Genomic DNA, 25,625 nt, shown 5'->3' with positions numbered 1-25,625 from the left:
ACAAAAGAAACTTTTTTTGAAAAGTACAACATCCAATCAACATTTCCTTTCCCACGTCAAGAACAACTAGAGAAGCAGGAAAGGTTATCCTCAAACATTAGCATCACTTTCTGTCCATACTTTAAGTTTAAAGCTTCCTCAGCTGTTAAACTAATCTCCTATTATGTGCACGTACCGTGTGTTCCAGGTGGGCAAGCGCACTTAAAGTGATTGATGAGGTTGATGCATGTTCCTCCGTTTAGACAGGGCTTTGAGTGGCATTCGTCCACATCATACTCGCAGTTCACCCCCTGGTAGCCTGGTTTACACTGGGACAATGAAACAAAACACAGAGGTTAGCTCAGTTGTTTGCATATAGAACCTAAACATAAAACCTGCCAACACATGCACACATATCAAGCTGAGAGTGCACTTACTATGCATTCATACGTTCCCTGATAGTCCTTGCATGTAGCACCGTTGCGACAAGGGTTTGACTGACACTCGTCGACCATGTCTTCACAGTAGCTGCCTGTGTATCCTGGCTGGCAGTGGCACTTGTGGGCATTTCCCACATTCTCACACCGGCCAGCATTCTTGCATACATTCTCCAACTGCAGACCTGCAGCCAAACACATATGATGAGTTTACCGTGTACAGAGGCAGCCTACTACAGTGATTAAACTGTAAGCAGGAAGGTAACAAAATCCTCGGGCTACATTTAGTATTTTAAATTTTCCTTGCAATAATATAAACAGTAGGTCATTATCACTCTTGATATCTCTGCCAAAAAAATACTTCCTCACCTTTCCTGGCGGCAAAATCCTGGCACGACTGGTTGGGCACATCACAGTAACGTCCATACCATCCAGGCTGACAGTGGCAGGTCCAGGAAGTTGCTGTCTGTGAGCAGGAGCCACCATTATGGCAGCGCACCTGGCTGCACAGGTTCACATAGTTCTGCATACAAAAAGAAGGTTTTGAAAACATTTCATAAAAACAAACCAGCACAACTCACAGCCCCTTCGATGACATCGACTGTTTAAAACAAGACAGCAAATATGAGAGATCTGAGTGCACGAGGCCGCCTGTCGTGGCTCTACAGAAAGCAATGAAGCAGCCTCCAAGTAGATGCACCAATGGTATCAATTTGAAGCTCATAAGTAGCTTCGTTCTCAAGTTATCACATTCACAAACTTGGTGTCAACGCTGCACCCCAGCGGGGTAATGACAACACCCCATTAGCCTTTTAAAATGTGTCAACTCTCCTTGTACCTACAAAGGAATTACAGAATTATGCAGACCCACACTGCACACTTACCTGGCAGTTCTGTCCACTGTATGCCATGGGACAGGTGCAGCGGTAGGTACCCAGACCGTCAGTGCAAGTGCCTCCGTTCTTGCAGGGCTGAGAGTCGCACTCGTTCTTCTCATACTCGCAGAATTCACCGTAAAAACCCGGATGACAACGGCAGGTAAATTTACCGATGTCATCAATGCAAGACCCGTTATTGAGGCACGAGCTGGACGGAGGAAGAAAAAGAAAACAGGGCTTTAGGCGGGGAAAGTCTTTAAAATCTACTGATGCAGAAATATGTATGTATTCGTACTCAGGTCGCACATATTGGGAGACAGCATCTCTCGTGTCGACAGGGCGCTTACCTTTCAGTACACTCGGGGATGTTGTTTTCACACAGTATGCCGTTAAAGCCGGGTCGGCACTTGCATACAAAGCTGTTGACGTAATCCTCGCAGGAGGCGCCGTTTCTGCAGGGATGGCTGGCACACTCGTTAATCTCAACGTCACAGCGCTTTCCCTCAAAACCTGGGCGACAGTCACAGACGAAACTCCCGACTTCGTCCCTACAAGAGCCTCCATTCAGACACGGGTCTGCAGAACACAGACGAGAGGAGGAACAGGCTCACTAAACCAGTTACTGAATAAACAAGCACACATCTGAGCACGGCTCAAACTGTATGAGCACCTTTGGCTTTTATGAGCTATTATTAAATAACCGCTGATGGTTATTTATTTTAAACGTCATTAAATTAAATAAAAGACTGGTGGAAGTTACGATGATATTGGATCCAAAGACAATAAAGTGACCAAATTAAACTCACTCGGTGAGCAGTCGTCAATGTTTATCTGGCAGTTGTGTCCACTGTAGCCAGACAGACAGTTACACATGTAGCTCCCCAGGCTGTTTATGCACCAACCGCTGTTTCTGCAAGGGTTGTTCTTGCACTCGTTTACATCATCATTGCAAAGCGCACCTACGCAAGTGTGGACAAAAACACAAAAAGCAAAAACAATTGGAATGTAGTTCTAATATTACGGCTGACAGCCATCATCAAGCACACACACAAATGCATGCCGACGAACACATACCTTCCCAACCGCTAGGACATCGACAGGTGAAAGAGGTGTAATCTGGAGTTGGATGGCACACACCTCCCCTTTTACATGGATGGGAGGCACAGGGAACTTGTTCCACCTCACAGTGTTTACCTATTTTCACAGAGATTTGTAATAATCAAAACATGCATATGGAAATATTCTCCAAAGAGATATCTAGACAGCAGCTTAAAATTGTGACATTACAAGCGAGTAAATGTGCCATCACTGACCTGTGAACGGCAGACTACATTGACAGGTGTAGCCGTTGTCTAGATCTAAACAGACGCCTTGGTTCAGACACGGGCCAGATGCACATTCATCAATGTTCTTCTCACAGTTAATACCTGATCAAAGAGGAGTCAACAATAACGTGTCAGACTTGATGTTTCGCTGATATCGGCAAAGTTTCTCAACAGAAACAGAGTCTGCTGAAACTGGAAATTTCTCTGAGCACAGGCATTTGACACAGGCACGAAAATGAACCTCTGCACTGTGCATCAATTCAGAAAGGACTGGAGGAGATTTTTAAAATACTTCTTATATAAAACGAAAGATCGCGGTGGCGTTTACCTCCAAAGCCAAGTTTGCACTGACAGGTGTAGCCGTTGTGTCGATCCACACAGGAGCCACCATTCAGACATGGGTTTGACTGACACTCATTCTTCTCCAGCTCACAGTGCTGTCCTTCCCAGCCAGCCTGACACTCACAGCGGTACCTTCACACAAAGTAAAGATGTCACAGTAACAGCATTAGCGCCTGCATATATATATGTGAAGAGATGTTACATTTAAAAATGCTGACAAGCTGGAAAAAACAATGCCTGCATATCTATCTGAAGTAAGTGCAAATTATCAGTAGTGAGAAAATTAATTGGATGAAATTCCCACGATAATAAAAATGACTGTATCTTATCCCAATAATGTAAAACACAAAACACCAGTATAGACATAACTTACCCGTGTTGCTGTTCGACACAGTGACCGTGCTGACAAGGCTGATGAGCACAATGGTCTTTACCAGAGAGGCACAGAGGGCCGTGGGTGCCGGGTGGGCAAAGGCAGTGGAACCCGTTGATTTTGTCTTGGCAGGTTCCCCCGCTCAAACATGGATTTGACATGCACTCATTAATGTTGTCTTCACAGTTTAATCCTGTTAGAGAACAAGTTAAAGGTAATTAGTAGCATCAAAAGGGCACGTGATGATTTCAGGCCACTTTATTCTGCCTCAGCTTTGAGGCCTTTTATACATGTTCATGAGGCAAAAACGTACCTGAATATCCCGGGGTGCAAACACATTTGTACTTGTTGATGCCATCCTGGCACTTTCCATGAACGCAGGGGTTGCTGGCACAATCGTCCTCATTGATCTCACAGTTCACACCTGAGCAGAAAGTACACAAAGACAAATTCATGTCGTGTAACAACAGTCGGGTTTAAGAGTTTATCCTTTCACTAGAATATATAAAAGTGGCACAATAAAATAATCTGATGATTAATGCGAGTAAGGAGTTGCATTAGAGGAAAAGTCGATGAGCAGCTGTTATAAAATCTACGATCTTTGAACCAGCTGGCTGTTGTGACTTAGCCTGAGACCAGTTTTGGGACGTCCGGCACACCCAGAAGACTTCATGTTCTGTGGGGCAGCCTTTGATCACAAGTATATATGGATTTTAAAAAGCTAAACTGCTATCAGGTAAGTTTGTTTATCGTCCTTTTACTTGTGGTCTCTATATGCCCCTCACACTGTCTCTTCCGTGAAGCTCTTCTTCACCACAGTCACCGACTGCTTGCACGTAGAGGACAGACAAATTTTAAAACTAACTTGGACAATGCAATCATTTTGCTCTTCACAGATACTGTACTGGTCAGTACCAAAAACCTTGTTCCTTCCATTCAAATGCAGATAGACAGAATGTCAGTTACCACCAGAGGGGGTAAGAGACCAAAGAAAAAAAGGAATTTAGCAATATGTGAGAAAATATGACCACACACACACACACACACACACTATATATATATATATATATATATATATATATATATATATATATATATATATAAATAAAACTACACCACAGGAGTGCTTTAAAGTGTGACATCAGTGATTAGCATTAGAGCAATGATGATTAAATGTGAACAGAGCGAAGGAGAACAAAATAACATAAACACTTTGAGAAGAGGGGAAGTGACAGAATGAAGCCTGAATGCAAGACTTCAGTACCAAGCCTTGGGGTGGTAAAAACACAATGAAGATCTTACTAATCCAGAAAGCAACGTTGGTTTAACCGCCTGACCGAGACTTGTGACTGCTACACTGAAGAGTACTGTAGACTTCAAACTACACGAGAGGCTCTAGATGTGAGGGACCGGGATCTTTTCATTCAATTTAAACAAGTCACCAGAAGACTCAATTACACGACGTTGGACTTAAACAGCATTTGTGAAATTGATTATTTAGAAATGCTCAGAAGCACAGTTAGAGCTCATTTATACTTCTAAAAATGCTGTATGAGGAATGAGAACTAAAACTGTTCAGTGTGAACGGCTACTGCTGCAACTACAACTGCCATTAAGAGACTAACAACTATTTTAACCGTTCTAATGATTACATTCCTTTGTACTTTGGTGACCACACTATCGTGTTTCAGAATGACTTTTCATCACACTTGATTTTCTCTCAAGCTTTTCTCAATGAATAACGTCACAGTGTTTGTTCCACATATCACATGACACAATTTCTATCACATTGCACCATTAAATGAGATTCTGGAGAATCTTTGCAGCACACTCAGTACTGACCTGTGGTTCCAGGTAGACAGCGACAACTGTAGGTGTTAACGAGGTCAATGCATCGTCCTTGGTTCTGACAAGGGTTGCTGTGGCACTCGTTGAGCTGGATATTACAGATGGAGCCGGTGTATCCAGGATTGCACTTACAGGTGTAGGTGGCAATACCATCCTGACACACACCGTAGTGGCATGGATCTGGCTCGCAGTCATTGATGTTCTCCTCACACAGCAGACCGGTGAAGCCTGGGTAGAGGGGAATTTCTTACTCTCTCAACTGACTTTCAGCGACTACTTTCTGGGTCAAAAACATGTTGCAATTTCCGTTTACCTTCAGCACATTCACAATCGTATCCGTTAGGTCGGTCGATGCATTTGGCTCCATTTAAACAGGGCGTGCTGGAACACTCGTCTATGTCTATTTGACACATGTCCCCACTGAAGCCTAGAAACATAACAAACAAAATTAATATATTGATAAGATTCATTATAGATTTAGTTTTTAAAAACAGGTTCAGTCGGCAGAAATGAGTCAGGGGAATGCACTAACACAGCTGAAGGTGTACCAACCTGCTGGGCACTCGCAGATAAAGCCGCTGACCTGATCGAGACATTTGCCTCTGTTCAGGCAGGGCGAGCTCATACACTCATCCACCTCGAGCTGACAATGATTCCCCTCATATCCTGCACAAGTACACAGAAACAACTATACAATTTCGCAACAACAAAAACACTGAAGGTCATGGGTCAAGGACACAGAGCAAACTTTAAGTGGATGACACTGCTGTTATTTACTTTAAGTTTTGTGGTTAAATGCAAAATGACCCGTTTCTGACTATAAAACAGAATTTTCACGTGTGTCAATTTTCACATTTTGCTGTGTTAAAATATAACATTATTTTAAAAAATTACAAGAAATTTACCAGGCATGCAAATGCAGGTGTACTCTCCGATACGATCCAGACAAGTGCCGTCATTCTCGCAAGGGTTTGACGCGCACTCGTTTATGTCTTGTTCACAGCGTGGGCCCGCGTAGCCTCGAACACAGTTACAGGTGAAGGAACCATCAGTGTTCACACACTGCCCACCGTGCTCACAGGGGTTGGTGCCTGCTGGTAAACAGCAGAGGTATATAAATAACAGCAGAGAACAGAGGCTGACAGAGATTAAAGCTTATTTGCTGAGAAGACTCACCTATGCTGCACTCATCTCTGTCGTTGTTGCAGGTGGGCCCAATATATCCAGGTGGACAGTTACAGTTGAACATACCAGTAATGGGATTGGTGTCACACTGAGAGCCCTCTCTGCAGGGATTACTGATGCAGGCATCATCAAGATGGCAGAGCAGACCTGAGGGGAACATTACATCAAATCGAATGAGTGAAAAAAATAAAAGACTTTAATGCAAACTATGGTGAGACAAAATGTCCCTGGAGAGTCTCCTGCACATGGTTATATACCCGTTTCAGAGAAAAACAAAGTCAATGCAAATTTGCTACTTGGGGGAGGCTTACCTTGCTCTAACGCCAAAACCGTACTGACTAATCAGCAGGGTGAAAATGCAAAAACATATTCTATGGTATAATTAGACTGTTTTACAGAGTAACAGCTCAGTTTCATTTCCGTGTGAAATATTCTTTAACAACAACAGAGGCATCATGTGCTTAGAAAAACATCAGTTAAGGTTAGACGTGTTCCACAGAAAGCAGCATTTCTCTGAAGTACCAAAGAAAGGGTCAAGGACATCTATAGTTTCAGTACGAACTCATGGCACCATTATTTACACTAGAGTTAACGTTGTACAGGGTTTCGTATGAACGCCCACCTGTCTTTCCGTGAGGACACACGCAGATGAAGGATGCAACACGGTCTATGCATGTGGAGCCTTGGCTGCATGCAGCTGTTGCACAGTCATCAATGTTTTCAGAGCAGTCAGGTCCACTCCAACCATTGACGCATACACAGACGTAGCCGCCAGGCAGGTTGCTGCAGGTACCTCCGTTCTGACAGGTGTTTGGCTGCAGCCGGCACTCATCCACGTCCTCTGTGCAGTGCTGACCTGTGAGGGGGGGATTTAAAACGAACAGGTTAATCCTTTGCCTGCCACGTTACAACATGCTGAGCTTCTGACAGAGAACCAAAATACATAATTTTTCCTCATAGAGGGACTCAAATGTTGTAATTTTGAATCATTAAAGCACCATTGTTGCTACAAAACTCAGACAAGCCCTAGAAAGCTGCTGCCTGCATATTCACTTTGTAAACACAAGTGCTGTGGATGCCACGCAAAGGTGTTAGGAGAGTTAGCAGTCCTCAGAAGTGTGTAGAAAACAATCAAACATAGCCAAAATGTCAAAGAAATGTTTTTAAACAGTTCAAACAATCTGCTATGGATGGAGAGGTGACGTTCCAGACTTCAGGTCATCTTCAGCCACAGATAAGAGTGGCACATATGGAAAATGTTAGTCACACATAAATAACTGCACATGAAAGTGCCTTACCAGTCCACTCTGGAGGACACTGACAGTTGTAGGTATTGACCCCATCCATACAGGTTCCTCCATTGGCACACTGGTGATTGGGGCAGTCGTCGATGTTGTTCTCACAGTTAGTGCCATTGAAACCTGACGTACATGAAATAAATACATTTGATTATTAGTGGTTTTAATGAAGTGTTGATTTGGGAAGACAGTGAAGCATAATGCTCTAGTATGCCGTCCTCTAACAACGTCTGGTGCTATATAAACATCACGTGTGTGTATTTGTTGTATGTATCCGCTAACTGTAGCACTCTGACAGTGCTGCGTGTCAGATATGACAGAGCCAACAACATCAGACTATTTGCACCCAAAACACCATAGTGTAACAATTCAGAAACACTAACCTACTTTCATTTATACATAAATAACAGCTGTGGTAGCACTTTTTTTTTTTTATGATTTTATTTCATGCTTCTTCTTTTTTTAAATTTCGGAAACTGAAATCCTACCGGGAAGGCAGTGGCATGAGTAGGTCATGTCCAAGTTAAGCTGACAGGTGCCTCCGTTCAGGCACGGTGAAGGCGAGCAGGGGTAGTACGAGCTTTCACAATGTCGACCCGTATACCCAGGAGTGCATAAACACCTGCATCAAAGGCAGAGCAGGTAACATCTTAACATCATTTTCACAAATTTAAGCAGAAATTAGAGCGACATCATTTTGATCAGCGTTTCCTGTTGACGGTGAGCATTTTTGAATTTGGTATCAAAAACTAGGCTCTTACTTGTAGGAGCCGTGGGTGTTGACACACCGGCCTGCGTTCTGGCACAGGGAAGGCGTGTCTTCACATTCATCTGTGTCATTGAGGCAGCTAGGACCTTTGTAACCAGGAGGACAGGAACACGTGTATTTGCCGCTGGAGAGAGCGCTGCACTTTCCATCGTTGGCACATGGACTAGAGAGACAGCTGTCCTTGTACTCACAGCGTGCTCCTGAAAGACGCAAAAGTGCACAAAGAGCGGAGATTTAGTGGTCACTGATCAAGAAACGCAGCCTAAAAATCAGAAGAAAAGCAGCGTGCAAACTTTCCACGTTCTATGTTTAGTAACTAAGGTTCAGAATTTTATTGATATCGTTTGATTTCTTGAATATAAAAATAAATCACTGATAGATGATTTGGGGGTGTCGGGACTAACTTGTGTTGACATGTATTTTGGTTTGTACTTCTGGAGTAAAAAGAAAAAAGGAATTGAGAGTTAGATCTAATCATATATTTCACAGCAAAGTGTGACAGGTGGAATGTATAATGAAAAAATAATAACACATCTGTATTTGTGTGAGCAAAGATATAATGAATATAATTAAGGAAGCTTTGAAGTGGAAATGTGTAATAAATCTGTTGTTTTTCTTGAAACGAAGCATGATGTTGGATGTTCATGAATGCAGCATGGATGAACAACTAACATTTAGCTCTTTGGATCTCACTTCCTATTCAGCACAGCGGAGCTATGAAACTCATGACTCTCAGAGGGTGGTGACGTGATTAGAGATTATTAATATCTTTCAGAGACCCAAAAGTTATAACTGGTTATAACAGTCATACGGGCTGTTTAAAAATGCATCAGGCTCTTGAAAGAGCAGAGACGATCAAACGGGAGCTTACCTGCCCATCCTACTGGGCACTCACACTTGTACTCGTCAAGCGACAGCAGCGTACAGTGACCTTGGTTCTCACAGGGGTTGTGTGGGTAACACGTGGAGTTCTGGGTAGTTTGGCAGTGCGGTCCAGTAAAACCAAGAGGGCAGGAACAGGTGGCACTACCCGGTACAGGCACACCAAGTGACATGGTCACAGTGCAATTCCCGCCATTCTGGCAGAAGCCGGGTTGACAGGGATCCCTGTGCTGGCAGTACTCCCCCAGAAAGCCGGGAGCACACCTGGACACACATCAAAACACAAATCAGTGATGGAAGAGGTTAAACGCTCAAAACTAAAAGCTTATCGGCCTTCAATACAGATAATACAACAAACAGATGAGCTTAACAAGAAGACAAATAAGCATGTGAACCTGACAGCGCAAACAAACAAAACAAAAGGGCGAGTTTCACTCAGGTGGATGTAATCCACCACATCAGACGACTACTACTGAGAGTACTGATAGAGCGCTGAGGGTAACAGCTGTATAGGAGTCATGTAGCATGCATGCGCGCGCGCGCACACACACACACACACACACACACACACATCAAAGAAACAAATAAACCAGCACAAGTAAACACTACTGTCTAATACACTGTCTTTCCATTTCTGTATAATGATCTACATAACAGCATGCGGGAAACCACATCCCTTAGTAGGAGTATTAACAAAATGTGTGGCTGTACATAAAGAGAAAATAGCTTTTTAGATGCTTCAGACTTTTAAAACTTAGTATGCACCGTGCATGTTTAATGCCTTTAACCCAGGAGACATGTAAAGCCATTTTGAATGGGGTTTTTTTTGTGTCTTGACAGACTAACTCTAAGATAACTTAACTTAAGGAAGTGCTCTAGCCCCAGAGCTGTTTCCCCATAAACCCCACTCAGAAAAAAGGCAGAAGCTGGGTTTGGTCAAAGGGTTAAAGTGGGGTCATTCATGACAAAGGAGAAGTTCAGAAGCAGAAGGATGTGAGGTGGAGTTATCTGGAAGTTGTTGACTGCAGCATGGCAGAAACTGAAAACAACAAGTGGAAAGTGCTAGCAATAACCTGGACAAAGGGCTAAACGATACATAACAGACAAACAGGCAACAGTATGGGCAAGAATGCTTGACTTATTTAAATTACCACCACATTTGGTCTGCAAAATGTGTGTGTGTGTTTTTTCCTCTCTTCTTCACCACCCCTTTCTTTCGATTTCATGTTTTCTCCTTTTTTCAGTAAAGTGATTCAGCTGCATGCCGAGCAGCGAGGAGAAAAAATTACAGTGTTACGCAATAAGTCAGCTAGGCATGTTATCAAAGACAATGTTCCCTTCGTCACTTTCTATTCCTCTGTTTTTTTCAGTCCCACCCACTTTCACTTAGCACTTCTCCATGTGTGACAGTACTTGATCATAAGTGTTATTCTGTTGCTGAGAAGAAAAAAAAAGTCAGACAGTTTCCTGTGTATGCTATTTTTCATGTCATCTTCTTGCGTGTGACAGACACACCACCTGGGGACTGAGGGGAACAGAGCAACCCGCTGCCTCTTACTGAGGCCTCTAATCCTGCCTCCCCAGAGGGGCTCAGGTAACACAAAAAGGACAGCAGAGATACACCACCGAGTATCCAACACCACACATGCAGAAACGTGTTACTAGTTTTTTTCTTTTAAAAAGAGAAAGACTTAAACATCCTCGACAATTTCAACTTAAAGGATGATATATAAATGGAAGAACTACAGATTTGTGTTGTGACCCACATAAAGATCGGATGACAGTGTAGAGGGGAATTACTTGCACTTTAGTATCACAGTCTGACTTATTTATTGCTGGCCGCTCCACCCCAAGGCAGCTTGAAGATATTAGGTTGTGAGAGCATGGGAAAACAGGAGAGTCATGAATCATGCCACATAAAGTCTCACAAATCAATCGCATCTGTGAAACTTCTGGCTGGTATAACATGTGAATCATCCAAAGATGACAAACAACATCTGAGAAAACGTTCCCACTCAAACACTAAACGGTTCACAAATGCAGTGCACAATAAGTTCGCTGTGTACACAGATTTTAAAAATATACACTAAATTGAACATATCAAGCAAAACACTCATATATTTTTTTAACTGAACTAATCCCAAACTACACATAATATAAACACCTGAACTGTCCACCAGAATTATTAAAAACACATCAATGAGCCACATAGTGCTAATAATCACCCTGTACCTTCATTACAAAAATACCTGTGCACTCATGAGCCCAAAACATAAAACATTCACTCGATTTGAGACAAACTTTCAGTGGATTTGCTGAACAACAGCGTCAGAATAAAGCTGTGAGTATCATATGGTTATTACCGAAAGAGAGAGATGAACAAATTCCCCTTTTGTCTTTTGTTTGCACACACTCTGTTTTTTTATGTTTTATTAATTGGGCAGATGAGATAATAGATTAGCGTAGTAGTAGACAAATTAGGCATGGCCACCCTGTCCGTCTCTGCTGCAGTATCAGTGTGTTTGTACCGCGACCCCTACACGCTCCAAAACACATGCCTTCAAACAACACACACAAAAACACACAAACAAAGAGACGTCCCTCCCCGCGGCCTGCTCGCGATATCACAACAAGGCGGCCGTCCTGGGAATTAGGACTGCTCTTTCTTCTCCCAGACAACCTCTCCGCCCACCTCTCCCAAAGTAATGACACGGCCGTCTGCCCTCGGACATACATCACGTTAGCGGGCTGTCACACAAAGAAAAGCGTGTCCAGATTAATGCCAGGTTTATGTTTCACTCTGAACTTTTTACACATCTTTACTGTTAAAACTTGGGGGTGATACGAGGTCCAGGGAAATCCAACACTTCTCCTTTAATGTAATCGTAGCCCAGTTTGAGCTTTATTTAAACAACTTTGTTAACCACGGGTTTGTTTTATACACTGATGGTGGAAACAGCTTATTTTAAAATGATGTGAATTTGCCAATAAAAATTGTACCACCGTCTTTGGTGACATGTCATCACTACATATGTGTCAAATATGAATATTTTCACTAAGTATGCAGATTAACATGCCAATCATGACTACTTCATGACTTGTCATCATGGAGCTAATCAAAATGGTTTTAGATGGTTGAAAAAGCCAACTGATTGAACCACACAGGTTACCAAAGAGAACCACACACACAACCAGCGATTAAACAATATTTCCTGTTTTTCTGCTTTTCTTTCATTTATCCAGAATCACACAGCTTCTATATTGAGATACCAAAGTTATAGAGTGCTATGTAATTCCCAGCCCTGCCAGGTTTAAAGCTCTGGCCAAAGGCTGGTCTACAACTTCCACTCCAAACTCAAACAGGGTTGTGTGTAGATTGCGTACAGGCTTAAATATGACATAATGCACCACACATTTCAGCATCATGGAGGTTTCAAATGGCTCTTAGTTCAGTACACAAGCAATATTTGTTTGAAAATTTTTTAACCCCCACACAAGTGATTTGCCTTTTTTGTGAAAATTCCTAAACAGGGATGACGCATGGTGAGTTCTATTAAATTCAACTGGTGCTATCTAACCAGTGTTGATAGAACCAAATGCTATAGCGTCAGGAAATGTTACCCTGTCCTTCAGGTTTCACTGCCACAGAGTGCTCATTATTAGCCCCTGGCTGTTTCACTTGAGCCTGAGGCAAACAGACAAGGCTGTGCATGATTCCCATTATTGACAGGGAGTGGTGCCTCGCTGAGAAAAAGATAATAACGCACTGACAAACGGGTTCTGTCCCTAAAAACACAGACCGCAGTGTGAGCCTTTGACAAATTTCCATATGCACAACAGAACATAGTTAGGGATTAGGACACCTTTACTAACACGGCGAGCTCTGCTTTCATGAACAACACAGCAGCAGCTCATTAATGGATTCTTTGTTTTGCGCCACGAGGCCTCCGTCCCTCCTGTTTTCTCCAGCTTTCCCCCTACTCCTCCGAGTTTCCTGCAGCCCTTCTTTCCCTGTCTTTCTCACTCCTCCAGATCTCATTCTAACCCACTCTCGAGGTGTCAGGTTTCCACAGCTGGTTCACATTAGCACCCCCATCCTGTGCTCGCTCTCGCTCCCTCCACTCCTCTTCTTCGTATTCTTCCTCCTCCTCCTCCTCCTCCTCTACCTCACGCTGACCTCCGTAGCCGTGAGGACTTCAGTGAGCAATGAAGGCTGGACTGTTTCTCACAAACTCACGTAATATCCCCCACCTCCTTCGCTCCTAATCCCTATGTCCTGAAATCGCCCAGGCTCTAATTCTATTTTCTTTTGTGGTAATTCCCCTTCTCCTACCTCTCCACCTTCAAGTATACAACCTCACCACCCCCTCTTCTTCCAGACACTATTATAGTCCCAGCTACACTTAATAACTCCATCATGGTCCCCCCCCCGCGGCCATCGCAGAGAAGCTGTGTGAGAGAGAAAAATGGAGCACATAAACCAGCTCACATTTCAATCCCTGGATCACTCCCTGCTTTGGCAGAGTATAGGTGGCCTATTCACTGCACTTTATTCGTGTGTGTGCACGCATGGATGTCACAAGTAAAGTACAGAACATGTTACTGATCTCGCTGCTGCTTCTGTGCAAAAATACCTCAGCTCACAAAAGAAGCAGCGCTGCAAGATTGCTGAGGGATTAAAAAAAAGACAAGCTAGCTATGCAGACGCTTACAGAGGGTGTTTGTGGCACACAGATCAGACATTCAGACTAGAGCTGCAACTTTATCACAGTTTTGAAGGGAGGTGAATCCAAATGCTGAAACTACAGTCCAAGCTTCCCAGTGTATCTGATAACATTATCACAGTTTTCCTGTATCAACATGCATCACAATACAGTAAAAACTGAACTGATGAACTCTGCTGGTGATTAGAGCACAGCAAACGGTTTTTATTTAAACTTTATTCACGACCTTGACGAAGGTTACAAGCCGAAACACATCGGTTAAACATTAGAGTTGTTCTATACGCTGCAAGCGCTGCTGGAGCTCTGTGTACCTTGGAAGTAGGTGAAGTTATGCTGGAAGCCTCTACAGCTCTTCTACAGACACAGCCAGGAGTATAATGAGTAGTATACTGAGTGAGCTTCCAGCACATATGCTGGAGGGGCCATTTGCCCTCTAACTGAATGATAATGAGTCTTGTTAGGACTTCGTTTCCACTGGCACTCTGCAAATGCAGTGTGTGGACAGGTCTTTCCAGCAGAAACCTCTGCACATAGCAGAGAGCCTGTTGTTGAAGGGGAAATTAAAATGCGCTTAAAGATAGATATTAAGGTTGAAATATGAGGGGAGTAGAAACCATGAATAGCTCCAAAATTGTCTTTGCCACACGGGCGGGGGTGGGGAGGGGGTGAGGCAGATGTAAAAGTTAAAAAGAGGAAGCAGGATTAAACGAAGAGGCTGCACCGAGGTGGAAGTAAAAGACACAAAGGTAATGAGAGAGCTAGAAGGAGAAGGAGGCCATGCAGACGGACCAAAAAACATCGACGAGGACTGAGCAAAGGAGTGCGGTGCAGGGTGGAGTCATGTGGTAAAAATCGCAGGCTGTGTTTAGAAACATGTCCAAAAAGGCTCATCTGAGCAGCCGCGGTACACAGAACAGGACTCCCTCTGTCTCAGAGTGCTCCATTTACCGATCTCTCTATGTTGTTCTGTCATTATCCTGATTCTGCGGTCGTTTAAAGTGTATTCTCCGCCAATAGCTCTGCCGGCCTGAAAAAGGTCCATATTTAGATCTACGCTGCACACAGTCAGTTTAGAAATGAGAAGGGGAAAAGTAACTTCAGGTTAAAGCTGAGGGAATGAGTCTGTGCAACCCTACTTAACACAAATTATTTCATTTTATTGTTATTTAATAATAAATAAAAACCAAACATTTACTCAAATAAATGAAACCTCACCTAAAAAAAAAAAACCATAAAAAAAACCCCAAACTGGTTAAAAATATTTTATCACAATCCTGGTGATTTTCCTTTGGGGTAAAGCCAAACCTCTTTTTGGGGGGGACTTTTTGTACACAGGAAAAACCCAGGACATTTTCCAGATGAAGTCATCCCTTAATTGCTTCTCTAACAAAAGCACAGTATTTGTGATTTCTTAATTTCAGAAATCTGCTTCAAACTTCCCACTGGGACACAGGCCGGGAATAAAAAAAGTCAGAGGATTTCACTAACGCCTGTCAGTGATTGATGACCGCTGAACTAAAAGCAAAGTCAGATTGAATTTCGCCAGATGATAACGGCTGCTTTTCTTTGCTGACTGCTGTTTGTTTCCGCAATAACAAGTGAGGAAAGTCACGCCGGCTAGATCCTTTTCAACACATTGCGCGTATGGACAACGTGTAACCTTATGACAAAACTGAGGTAGTTTTGACCTCACGGTATTGCACGAATGCGCGACAGAGGGCCACTTGTCACCCTACTGTATGTGGGTTTATGGTCTGGTTGCTACATTCCCCGCTGCTTTGTAAGTCTTCCTTTTTCTGAGTGAGAGGTTTGAACCTCCTTACGGTTTGCAAGCAGCAGCAGTTTATATTTTACACTGATCACACTGACTGCACACTTTCTTGATTTGATTTCGGCGTCCCAAATCATGGGACTATCAGCTTTTTAAAGCCCACATCATAATCTGATTATCTACTCCCCCCACTTGCTCACACACCAGACGAAATAAAGGAAAATGTGATGACAGTGGTTCATACTCTGTGATAAGTTAAAACAATGCTTTGTTGAAGCCGTGAAGCACGTCTTGTGACATTTTTGGGCCTCTAAGCACACACTCAAGGGCTGCACTGAGCTTCATTTTGACTATCAAATATTAAATCTAAACTTCAGACCTTTCCATGGGTGCCAGCATGTGAACTTGCCCGGGGCTTAAGGTGCCCTAGACTTTTCTGAGACACACAGACAGAGTACGTGTACAAGCACACACACACACAAAGAAACTCTTATCACTATGGCTCCAGTCTCAACCACATCTACAGTGCTGTTAGCTCGGCTGTGGGAAGGAGATAAGTCCTGGGAGAGCGAGAGTGGGAAATCACTGCTGTGGGTTCCAATCTCCAGCTTGAGGGTTTGTTGATTTTAGTTTGGATCATATGCCTAACGCAGTTAAAATCTGTGTGCGCCTGATCGAGGAGCGTGGTTTGGAGGAGTGTAAGGGTGAATCAGAAAGGACTGAGTGGTTTTAAAACATTACTTATTTCCCACATTTTCTCTTTGTCTCTATTACCCAAAAAAAAGTTCATGTGAGGTAGCAAACATTAATAAAGCTCTCCAAGCCCACAGACACAAATGGGAGATGATGCAGGAATTACTAAATAAAGCCAGTGGGTGAAGAGCTCAACAATAACAATTCTGGAAAATAGTCTAAAAAAATATTCAGCACTGATGCCATGGAAAGATTAAGAGGCCAAATGCCATCTAGTAAATCCCTGAGGTAGTGGTAGGGACTTGGGATAAATGAGTGACAGTTTGATGAAGGAGGCATAGCAAGAGGGAAATTACACTCCCCTCTTCACTCTTCCCTTCCCCCCCTCTCATCATTAGTAAGAAGTTGTGCTCCGAGGTACTACTCCTCAAATTACCTGAAAAGAGACATCCTCTTTTGTTTAGGCCCTCTCGCTTCCTCCGTCTGCCCCGCGGGCTAATTCTACCTGTCAGATCAAAAAGGTAGCAGGTCTACACAACACACTAACGCTCCCCTCACCTTTAAGAAAAGGTTTGAAATGTAAAGGGGGAAGAACAAAAAACAGAGAGAAAAAAAGACTAAAAAGGAGGGAGAGTTCATCAGTTTGCAGCATGACCCAGCGGAAGACACGGATTATGTTGCGGATGTAAAATACCATAATAATGATGATCTGTGTCGTCTTGATCTTGCTTGAACCTCTCAGGTAATAACTCCACTGAGGCCCACAAACATGACCAAGGTTTCTGTTCTGTTACCAAATATACTTTCAGGTAACATCCATTTACAAATGCCTATCCGGGCACACTGGCATGCACGAATCTGCACAGAGAATTACTCATGGCTTTCACACCCAAGCTGATGGCTTGTAGTGTCACCGGTTAGACAGCTTCTGTGCTTTTTTGCACCCTGCCCTACATGCCAGCCAACGGGCCTCTCCCATCCACTTTGACTTACTCTCACAGCCATGTGCACGTTCAAGACTCATGATCCAAAGAGAGAGGGGGTAAAAAAAATAAAAATTTAATCCTAAGACTTTTCAGATGTTGCGTTCAGCAACTACCATTATTTTAAACTGTATTTCCTATAGTACAGCAAAAATAAAACTGTAGTTTTCTTTCTTTCTTTTATTTTTTCTCCACTTTTTTTTCTTCTTTAAAGCAAAAAATATTGGACAGAAGGAATTTCCATGACTGCAGCATTTCTATACTTTCCAGAATTAAGAGGATGTGCAGGATCTCAGCAGAAATGAAGCAAGCTGAAAAAGTACTGCACGTGCAGAGAGGAAGTGTGGAGGTTCAAGTATTACCGTTTCACTCCATGCACATTCACTCTTTCAAATAAGGTGAATGAAGTTAGTGTTGGGGAGTAATGGAATACCGGCATTACGTATTTAAAATACAAAATATGAGTAACTGTATTCCGTTACAGTTACCGTTTAAATAGGTGATATTCAGAATATAGTTACTTTATTGAAATGAACGGATTACACGATGGTCTTTTTCTGTTTCATATGTTAGGCTATGCACTCTGTATTTTCGGTAATTCCACGCTGGTGGAAACCCAAACAAAACACACATCAAGGGGCCCATGTCACTCCTACTTGTGGCCCGCAAAATGATGTGAAGAAATATTTTTTAAAATTATCATTCAAAAACGTATTTAATATGAAGGCAATAGGCAGAGTGTTACAGGCAAAGCCCTAAAGAATGTAGCCTCATGGGCAGTGTAGCCCGTGCTGCAGGGAGAATGGACTGCCATACCAGTTATATATGGCAAGGAAGGGAGAAAAAGGTGAGTGGAAAAGTACGAGTTGTCACTGACCAGAAACGCGAGATGGAAGCATGTAAATATAATAATAACCACTGAAGCCAAAAAGAGAGCCTGACGAGCCTAGTTGTAAGTAAGCTATTAAGACTCGACTGTACACTGTGTTTGTGTTTTCCTCCGAAACAATAAGTTCCGTTGGAGCAGCCTTTCAACGCCTTCCTCTGTCTCTCGCTAGCAAAGTCGACCCAGACAACAAAGTAAAGCTAGTTTTCGGCTACGAGCCCGACACGAACCCGGCGTATTAGCCAGAGGTCCCTTTACTACGGTTTGGAGCCGCGGACCTGTTTTATATACGCGCGGAATAGTTTTCTATATGGGATCGCGTCAAAAAGTGCAACTTTACCTAATATCCACCTTACTGTTACTCATTTTACATCAAGATTTTAAAATCTAGTTGGTATTGGTATGGTGAGTAACCTTCAATAATAGTAATAAATCACAGAGAGCAATAGTACATTCATGTAGTTGTAAAAAGCATATTAATATATTCAGTAATCCAAAGTATTCAGAATACATTACTCTCACTGAGTAACGTAACGGAATACGTTACATTTTGGGGAATGTATTCTGTCATCTGTAGTGGAATACATTTTAAAAGTAACCTTCCCAACACGGAATGAAGTTTATAGTTTCTCTCCTTCTGCAGTAAAAAACGATTAATCATGAGACCCTTTCAGAAACAGTTGAGAGCTTCGTTTGCCCAGTTTAACCAGAAGGGTTTTTCAAAGTTTCGTGTTATACCAAAGTACGTCTAGAAGCCAGTCTCCCGTAACAACCTCTTGACATGTATTCAGAGAAGTATTTTTAAGCCATAGTGTATGGGAAATAAATAAATAAATAACATGATGAAAACCACTAAGGACTTGCACATAATGTGTGCACAACGTTATAATCATGATGTAGGAAATGTAGAGTTGGTTTGCAATATGGATACAGTGAGGGAAATAAAACTATAACACTTAATTACCTACATCTTTACTACAACAATGAACAGATATGGCTGCTCCTACAATATTGAAACTCTTTTGAACCTCTACTGTATTCATGCAAAGACAGGACTGAGTCATTTGTATCAGGATTCTGCTTATAATTGGCTCTTTGGGAGCAAGTGCAGGCCAAATGTCCTCTTTGCCTTTAAGGAACTCACACACAGATTTCTATTCAGGATTGTTTGAGTGTTTCTCTCTTGTAATGTCTCTATATGTACTACCGCAGCAGTAATAAAGTTATGACAATTAAAGACAGGTTCACAGCTACCCTTTATGTCTCTTCTGTAGAAACTAACCAGATAAGAAATTTTACAATATCACAGCTAACACAGAGCATGAACTTAAAAGAACAGCTGAAAGGAAATGATCGGGTTTTTCATGAGCCACACACTCACACATCCATCCATTACTCGTCCATGCTGCTTGTGAAACTACAGGAAATGCATATTCCAAAAATGTTTTCATGCAGTGAAGAAACCAAAACAAATATTTCAAGTCCTTCAGCAGCACCCAGCATGAGTCTGTCACATTAATTATCTGTTGACCTCGGTCATGATCCATGTGACATAATTAAGCAGGTCCAAGCTAAATAGCCAGAGTGACTGTTTACTTACAACCAGCTGCCTTTAATACACTGAGGAGACTAATAGGGACATAATTAGATTTTTTGCACAATGAGCCTTTTGACTGACAATACAACACAATTGCGACCAGAAAGCCTGGACAGAGGAAAGTGTGTGCCTTTATGTGCACATAAGTGTGCGTGTTGTTCATGTTTGGCTTCAGACAGAAAAACTGTCTGACTACCTAATCAGTAGGCCTGTTCTCTGTCAGCTGACTTTCTAAACTGAGAGACTTCTCTCTTTGTCTCTACAGGGCAATGTTCCTCTCTCCAGTTTAATCTTATTGTCAGGATCACTCAAATCAGAGGAAAGAATACCAACTCTGTGGTCAGGAAAGGAGAAACTTAGCTGAGGAGGAATGGTGAATAAAGTTGTAGAAGTTGTAGAAGAAACGTAAAAATGCTAATATTATAACCTGCAACCACAGTTAAATAGCAGTAAAGTAATAAACAGTATCATAAAAATAAAACCTAAAAGGATGTGGTCAAGCCTTAAAAGGCTGCAAATGATTTAAGATACACATGCCAATGAAAGGCAGCAGAAAGGACAAATTAAATGAAGCCGTATTACCCTCTGTGCATATTAACGACAGTTCTGAAGTTGGTTGGTTTTGTTTTCTAAGCCTAGTTTGTAAAAATCCACTGATCACCACTATCTAGATGTTCTTCCTCCATCTGAGAAATAAACTAAAAACAGCCTGTCTTTAGATGTTAGATAATATTTCGATGTAGCAATATCTCCTCACATCCCCTCTGCATGCGTCTCTTTTCTCATTAACACAAAGCACTAACAAACTAGTGTACACAGAGATTGGCACCTGTGCAATAATTTGTATCTGTCCGTGAAGCAGACAGGAAAAAAAAGGTCAAACACATTAAGGAATGTTGCTTTTGTTGTCATCTCTTCTTGCACAAGTAGCAGTGTTTAAATTCCACAAACTCTGGGAACAGACGCACAGCAGGATTCTCATCACATTTAATGAAATATGATCAGCTTCAAGAACCAGCGATGGTGCATGTGTGTTTGGAATTTGGCTTGGGAGTGGCAATGCAATTAAAAAGACTACACAGTCTTAATTACAAACTACCCTATGCTGTCAGAAAGTGGAAGGCTTAGCTCAAGCGGCCCACTGGACTCCTTTACGTTGTGGGCCTTTCTCTGGTCTGATTACACCACGGCTACGAGGAGACTCATTCACAGGTCGTTTCAAGCTTCAGTTTAATTTTTTTGTCCTCGTTATTCTCCTGTAATAAAAATGTTACCAACCTTGACATCCCACTCAAATCAAAAAAAACAAAAAAACAAAAAGGTGCGCAGTAAAATGTGTTGGCAGAGCCTGGAGCGATCAATTCTACAGAAACACAAGAGAGAGTAACAAAACCCCTGAAATGTCCCAGAAATAAAATCTTGGAGGTGGAAATGTGTGTGTTGGTATTGTTCCCAGTACTTTGTCAGACAGAGCGGTCTTTTATTCCCCCAGTCGTGTCTGAGCAAAACCTCATGGTCCCATGAATAGGCTGGGGTTGATCTAAAACCCACTTTTTTCCTGCCTTTGCTTTCACATCCAACAGTCCCCCCTTATGAGGCATGTCTACTGCTGTGCTCACGCTTTTTGTTGAATGTTGTTAAAGTGTGTGCAGCATGACTTAAACTAAAGGTGTAGCTATGTTTGGTTGCAGGCCCGGCCAGTAGATCTTACCTGCAGTACTCAGTGCCATTGCTGAATTTCAGGCATGTAGCGTTGTTTACACAAGGTGCCTTATCATCCACACACTGCAGGGCTGCAAGAGACAAGAGCAGAGTTTTAAGACCAGAAAGGCACTTCATATCCACAACACTTTCTAAATAAATGCCAATGCTAAGCCAGACCATCCACTTATAAACCAATCTGTGTTGTCATCTATCATGCATGTGCAACATCTTCATATTATAAGAGTAAAGAGCATCAAACAGTTTTCTCAGTGAAATGCGAACTTTTGTATAGGCTGAAAATAAATGTTCTAAAATCTTGCCAGGTAAAGGAGAAACATGTCTAATCCTCAGTTTCCCCCAAACCCCAGTCATATCCCCAGATATGGTACTGGTACTCTAGGTCAGTGGTCCCCAACCCCTGGGCCATGGATCGGTACCGGTCCGTGAGTCGTTTTGTTCCGGGCCGCGAGAGTTGAGGCCCGGGTGCGAAATTTATGGTTTTCACATTTTTTATCGTTAACTCTGTTTCCCCTCAGTCTTTTCCTGTGTTGTAGTTGTGTGTCTTTTTTGAAAGAAATATTCACACGTTACCATAGCATCCAGAGAGCATTAAGGGGCAGAAAGGAGGATGTTACTCTCAATGTTGTTGGCGCATTTCAGGAGGACGTGGTGAATAAGGGTACACAATTTCACAGTGAATTCGCAATTATTATTATATTTACAAAATACCACAGTTTTTGTCTTGGTCGTATCATTTTATTTTGTTGTATTTATCTGCGACACCTTAAAGGCCGGTCCGTGAAAATATTGCCTGACATTAAACCGGGGCACAAAAAAAGGTTGGGGACCGCCGCTCCAGGCAGCATATGCACTCATAACTCTCCTTTGAGTCATTGATGAGAGAGTCAGAAATACTTTGTATGTGAGGGGATGGGGGAGACCGAGGAATAACCGGTTTGCAAAACAATGTGACTGTGGTTTTTTTGGACCATGGGAGGCAATTCTTCCAATTAAATGAAGCAAGGATCAACATAGAGGTTCCATTCAAAGAATTCAAATTGAGTAATTTCACAGTGAAAACATTAAAGTGTTATCCTGCTTATGTTATCATTTTGTTTGAGAAGGCTGGCACGGCTGCTGCTGTGAAATCACTTTTGTACCTTGGCCTAACATTAAACCTTTATACAAACATAATGTAACTGTAACATTAGCATACTACTCAGTAAGCATCCTAACATTTCAGTTTTTATCTTGACAACACAATATAATGTTACCGTTCTAAATAAATGACCTACCACCATGGCAGCGTTTTGGGGTTTTTTTGTTTTTTTTTTGGTTTGTTTATTTTTTTAATGACTTAATGTCTCTCTCTTTTTTTGAGGAAGGAATCACTCAAAAACATGACTGGGCGTTGGCAGGACTCACTGAGGTCGTCCCAGCGCCACCTCTTACCATAACCACCCACGTCTAATGGTTGAGGCAAACCCACTCCGTCGACGAATGTCCACTCCCCTTCTATGGGGGTATTTTTAAGGAGCTGACCCAGATGTACTCTAAAAGTGTCAAGAGTTTTCCATTAATACCATAACTATCACAACTTTGAGAAAAAACAAGTTAACAATTAGCTGTACTGCTATAACTCTGTCAAATGTGTTGGTACAATGATTGGATTGCTGTACATAATTTCATCCATGACTTCCTGTTTATGACTGTGTCTAAATACAGAAATAAATAAATGACGTGACAGCGAAAAATATTTTCGTACACATCAAAGAAGTAGCATTGTTAAATGACTCAAATGTTCCTCAAAGGTGGGGAGCCCCAGCTTCGCTTGCACTCTTTGAAATTCAAAAGTGAGTATTTAAAACTCGTTCAGGTTTCTCCCCATTAAATGGTAACACCACCACAGATGCACACTCTCCCCTGTGAGGGAAACCCTCCAAGCAGAACTGCAATTTTTTTCCTTCCTGCCCTGCTACAGAGACATAAGGCGGGGGGCTTGCAACTCATCTCTCCAGCTATGCGGAGGCAGTCTGAAATCAGGCAGTGGTCACAGGCACACAAAAATGAGCGTTGATGAAGACAACAAAGACCATCTCTCTTCACACTAGTGAGACACTCATAACCAGACACATCAGCCATTGTGCAGCCTTCGAGCCGCCAAAGACACATGGCTGAGGAGGTCTTCATGCACACCACGGCAGCCCATCATGCCAGACAGAAGTGTGGTGTTCTCTGCCTTTATTTGCAAATGTGATATGCTAGCTAAATCAAGGAGGTCATTGTTTAGCATCTGTAATTAATTAAGCAGAACTGTCATAAATTATTAGAAGCACTTGTATAAATGTTTCTTAGCACTTTGCTTCATTTATAGTCTCACATGTTTGGTGGTTATACGATGCATCCCCACTCTGCAGAACAGAGCTCTTTTTACAAAACTGAGGGTAGGTCAGCTGATTTAGAAGAAACGCCAACAATGTCTTCACAAAACAGTCATTGCATTACAGGAAGTGCGCTCAGCAGTGGTGTTATTTCCTGAGTCTAGATTAATCACAGTGTCACTCAAGTTAAAAAGCCACGAGGGCAATAATGACAGCTAATCCTGTTTACTATGATTATTTTATTGATAAATTTGCACACAGCTTATTTGAAAAGTGTTGTGCATTCACTGTCTGGTCCAGGAGACTTATGCTTCAGAGTGAGGCTGATGGACATAGCACATTAGACACGGGGATATCGTACATAAACCACAGTGAAATTTATAATCCCAGCAGGCATGCACACACACATGCTACCCACGATATGCACACTTGCACAGGCATCCACTGCACTTCAGTATGAGTTGATATCAGACTGCTGTTGCTGTATGACAGACCACAGACTATATCGTGCTATTTTGGGACCACTTCTGTTGACACACAGCGTCTGCGCTTGCCCTGGTTAAAAATCATGCATACATATTAACACAATGAAAATAATCCACACTTATGTGGTTAAGACATGTTAAGTCATGTTTTATCTGCTTTTATAGAAATGATTACAAAGATTTCCACTTTGCTAACACCGGATACTAGTCCTCTAGCAGATAGCTTTACTGTGTTTTGCTGGTTAGTTCTTTAGTTGAGTGAATAGAGGATGATGAGCTGAGAAGACGGGTGTATGAAGGCAGATGGAATGAAAGAATGGAAGTATGAGAGCAAAGACCGGAAAACTGTGCTCTCATCCCCCGACTGGTTTGACGAGCTTCCCATACAAGCTGTCGTAATGCCAGATGCAATGATCTTACCAGATTTGGGACAGCCTGCCTCTTATTACGCCATTTTAAAAAGCGCGCACACACACACAGCTGAATTACCCACTACACAGGTTACCAATTCCCGGACGGGAAGGTTGGAAAACAGTTTAGCAATCTGTTTTTCCAAAATAAAAACAATTGGTTCACACACATTCATATGACTGATGAGTGTATTGTAATCCAGACTGGTAACATTGTATCCCTTCCACCTAGTCGTTCTCACACTTTACTATCAATGATCCATGGACAGGAACATTTCCCAGGAATGAGAGCCTTGATAAGACTCGATCGACAAAGTCAACAGTGAAACTACCACCAGATGTGGTGAGCTGTGAAGGAACACACAAGTTACCTGACTGAATGCTCGTGATTATTTGGATCCTTGGAACAAAAGCCCTTGTTCATTTTCTCACTTGCTGCTACCTTATCTTCAAACTGTGTGATTTTGTGTGTGTGTGTGTGTGTGTGTGTGTGTGTGTGTGTGTGTGTGTGTGTGTGTGTGTGTGTGTGTGTGTGTGTGTGAGAGAGTGAGTGTTTAAAGAAGACGGCAAAGCATGAGTGAGTACAAAAGCAGATTTATAGACTGTGCAGTGTGATAAGACTGAAACAGAGCTGTGAGTGATCCCTGGTGATGGAAGCTGACTCTGTACAGGTGC

General features: G+C 42.3%; 1 protein-coding gene across 2 annotated transcripts in view; it reads right to left on the bottom strand.

Annotated features, from left to right (window-relative positions):
- The window catches only part of notch2 (notch receptor 2), a 41,017-nt gene that overhangs the window by 7,843 nt on the left and 7,549 nt on the right, over positions 1-25,625 (bottom strand). The window contains exons 2-23 of one of the 2 annotated variants that reach the window (XM_086284282.1): positions 21,682-21,763; positions 9,306-9,580; positions 8,427-8,634; positions 8,154-8,287; positions 7,666-7,788; positions 6,990-7,223; positions 6,359-6,514; positions 6,088-6,276; positions 5,735-5,848; positions 5,496-5,609; positions 5,177-5,410; positions 3,648-3,758; positions 3,335-3,527; positions 2,948-3,093; positions 2,608-2,721; positions 2,369-2,488; positions 2,101-2,253; positions 1,642-1,870; positions 1,301-1,502; positions 786-939; positions 417-601; positions 176-308 (exon numbers count right to left, since the gene is read on the bottom strand). In XM_086284282.1, the coding sequence (XP_086140408.1) occupies positions 176-308; positions 417-601; positions 786-939; positions 1,301-1,502; positions 1,642-1,870; positions 2,101-2,253; positions 2,369-2,488; positions 2,608-2,721; positions 2,948-3,093; positions 3,335-3,527; positions 3,648-3,758; positions 5,177-5,410; positions 5,496-5,609; positions 5,735-5,848; positions 6,088-6,276; positions 6,359-6,514; positions 6,990-7,223; positions 7,666-7,788; positions 8,154-8,287; positions 8,427-8,634; positions 9,306-9,580; positions 21,682-21,763 (3,603 nt within the window). The remainder of the gene's footprint in view (positions 1-175; positions 309-416; positions 602-785; positions 940-1,300; positions 1,503-1,641; positions 1,871-2,100; positions 2,254-2,368; positions 2,489-2,607; positions 2,722-2,947; positions 3,094-3,334; positions 3,528-3,647; positions 3,759-5,176; positions 5,411-5,495; positions 5,610-5,734; positions 5,849-6,087; positions 6,277-6,358; positions 6,515-6,989; positions 7,224-7,665; positions 7,789-8,153; positions 8,288-8,426; positions 8,635-9,305; positions 9,581-21,681; positions 21,764-25,625) is intronic. The other variant, XM_086284284.1, reaches the window with a different exon arrangement.

Source organism: Aulonocara sp. 'chitande type north' Nkhata Bay, linkage group LG23, assembly GCF_057382095.1.
Source record: "Aulonocara sp. 'chitande type north' Nkhata Bay isolate Kocher_YH1m ecotype deep benthic linkage group LG23, A_spYH_male_GT1.1, whole genome shotgun sequence".
Taxonomy (NCBI): Eukaryota; Metazoa; Chordata; class Actinopteri; order Cichliformes; family Cichlidae; genus Aulonocara; species Aulonocara sp. 'chitande type north' Nkhata Bay.
Note: the sequence above shows the minus strand (reverse complement) of the source record. Positions and strands in the feature narration are given on the sequence as shown.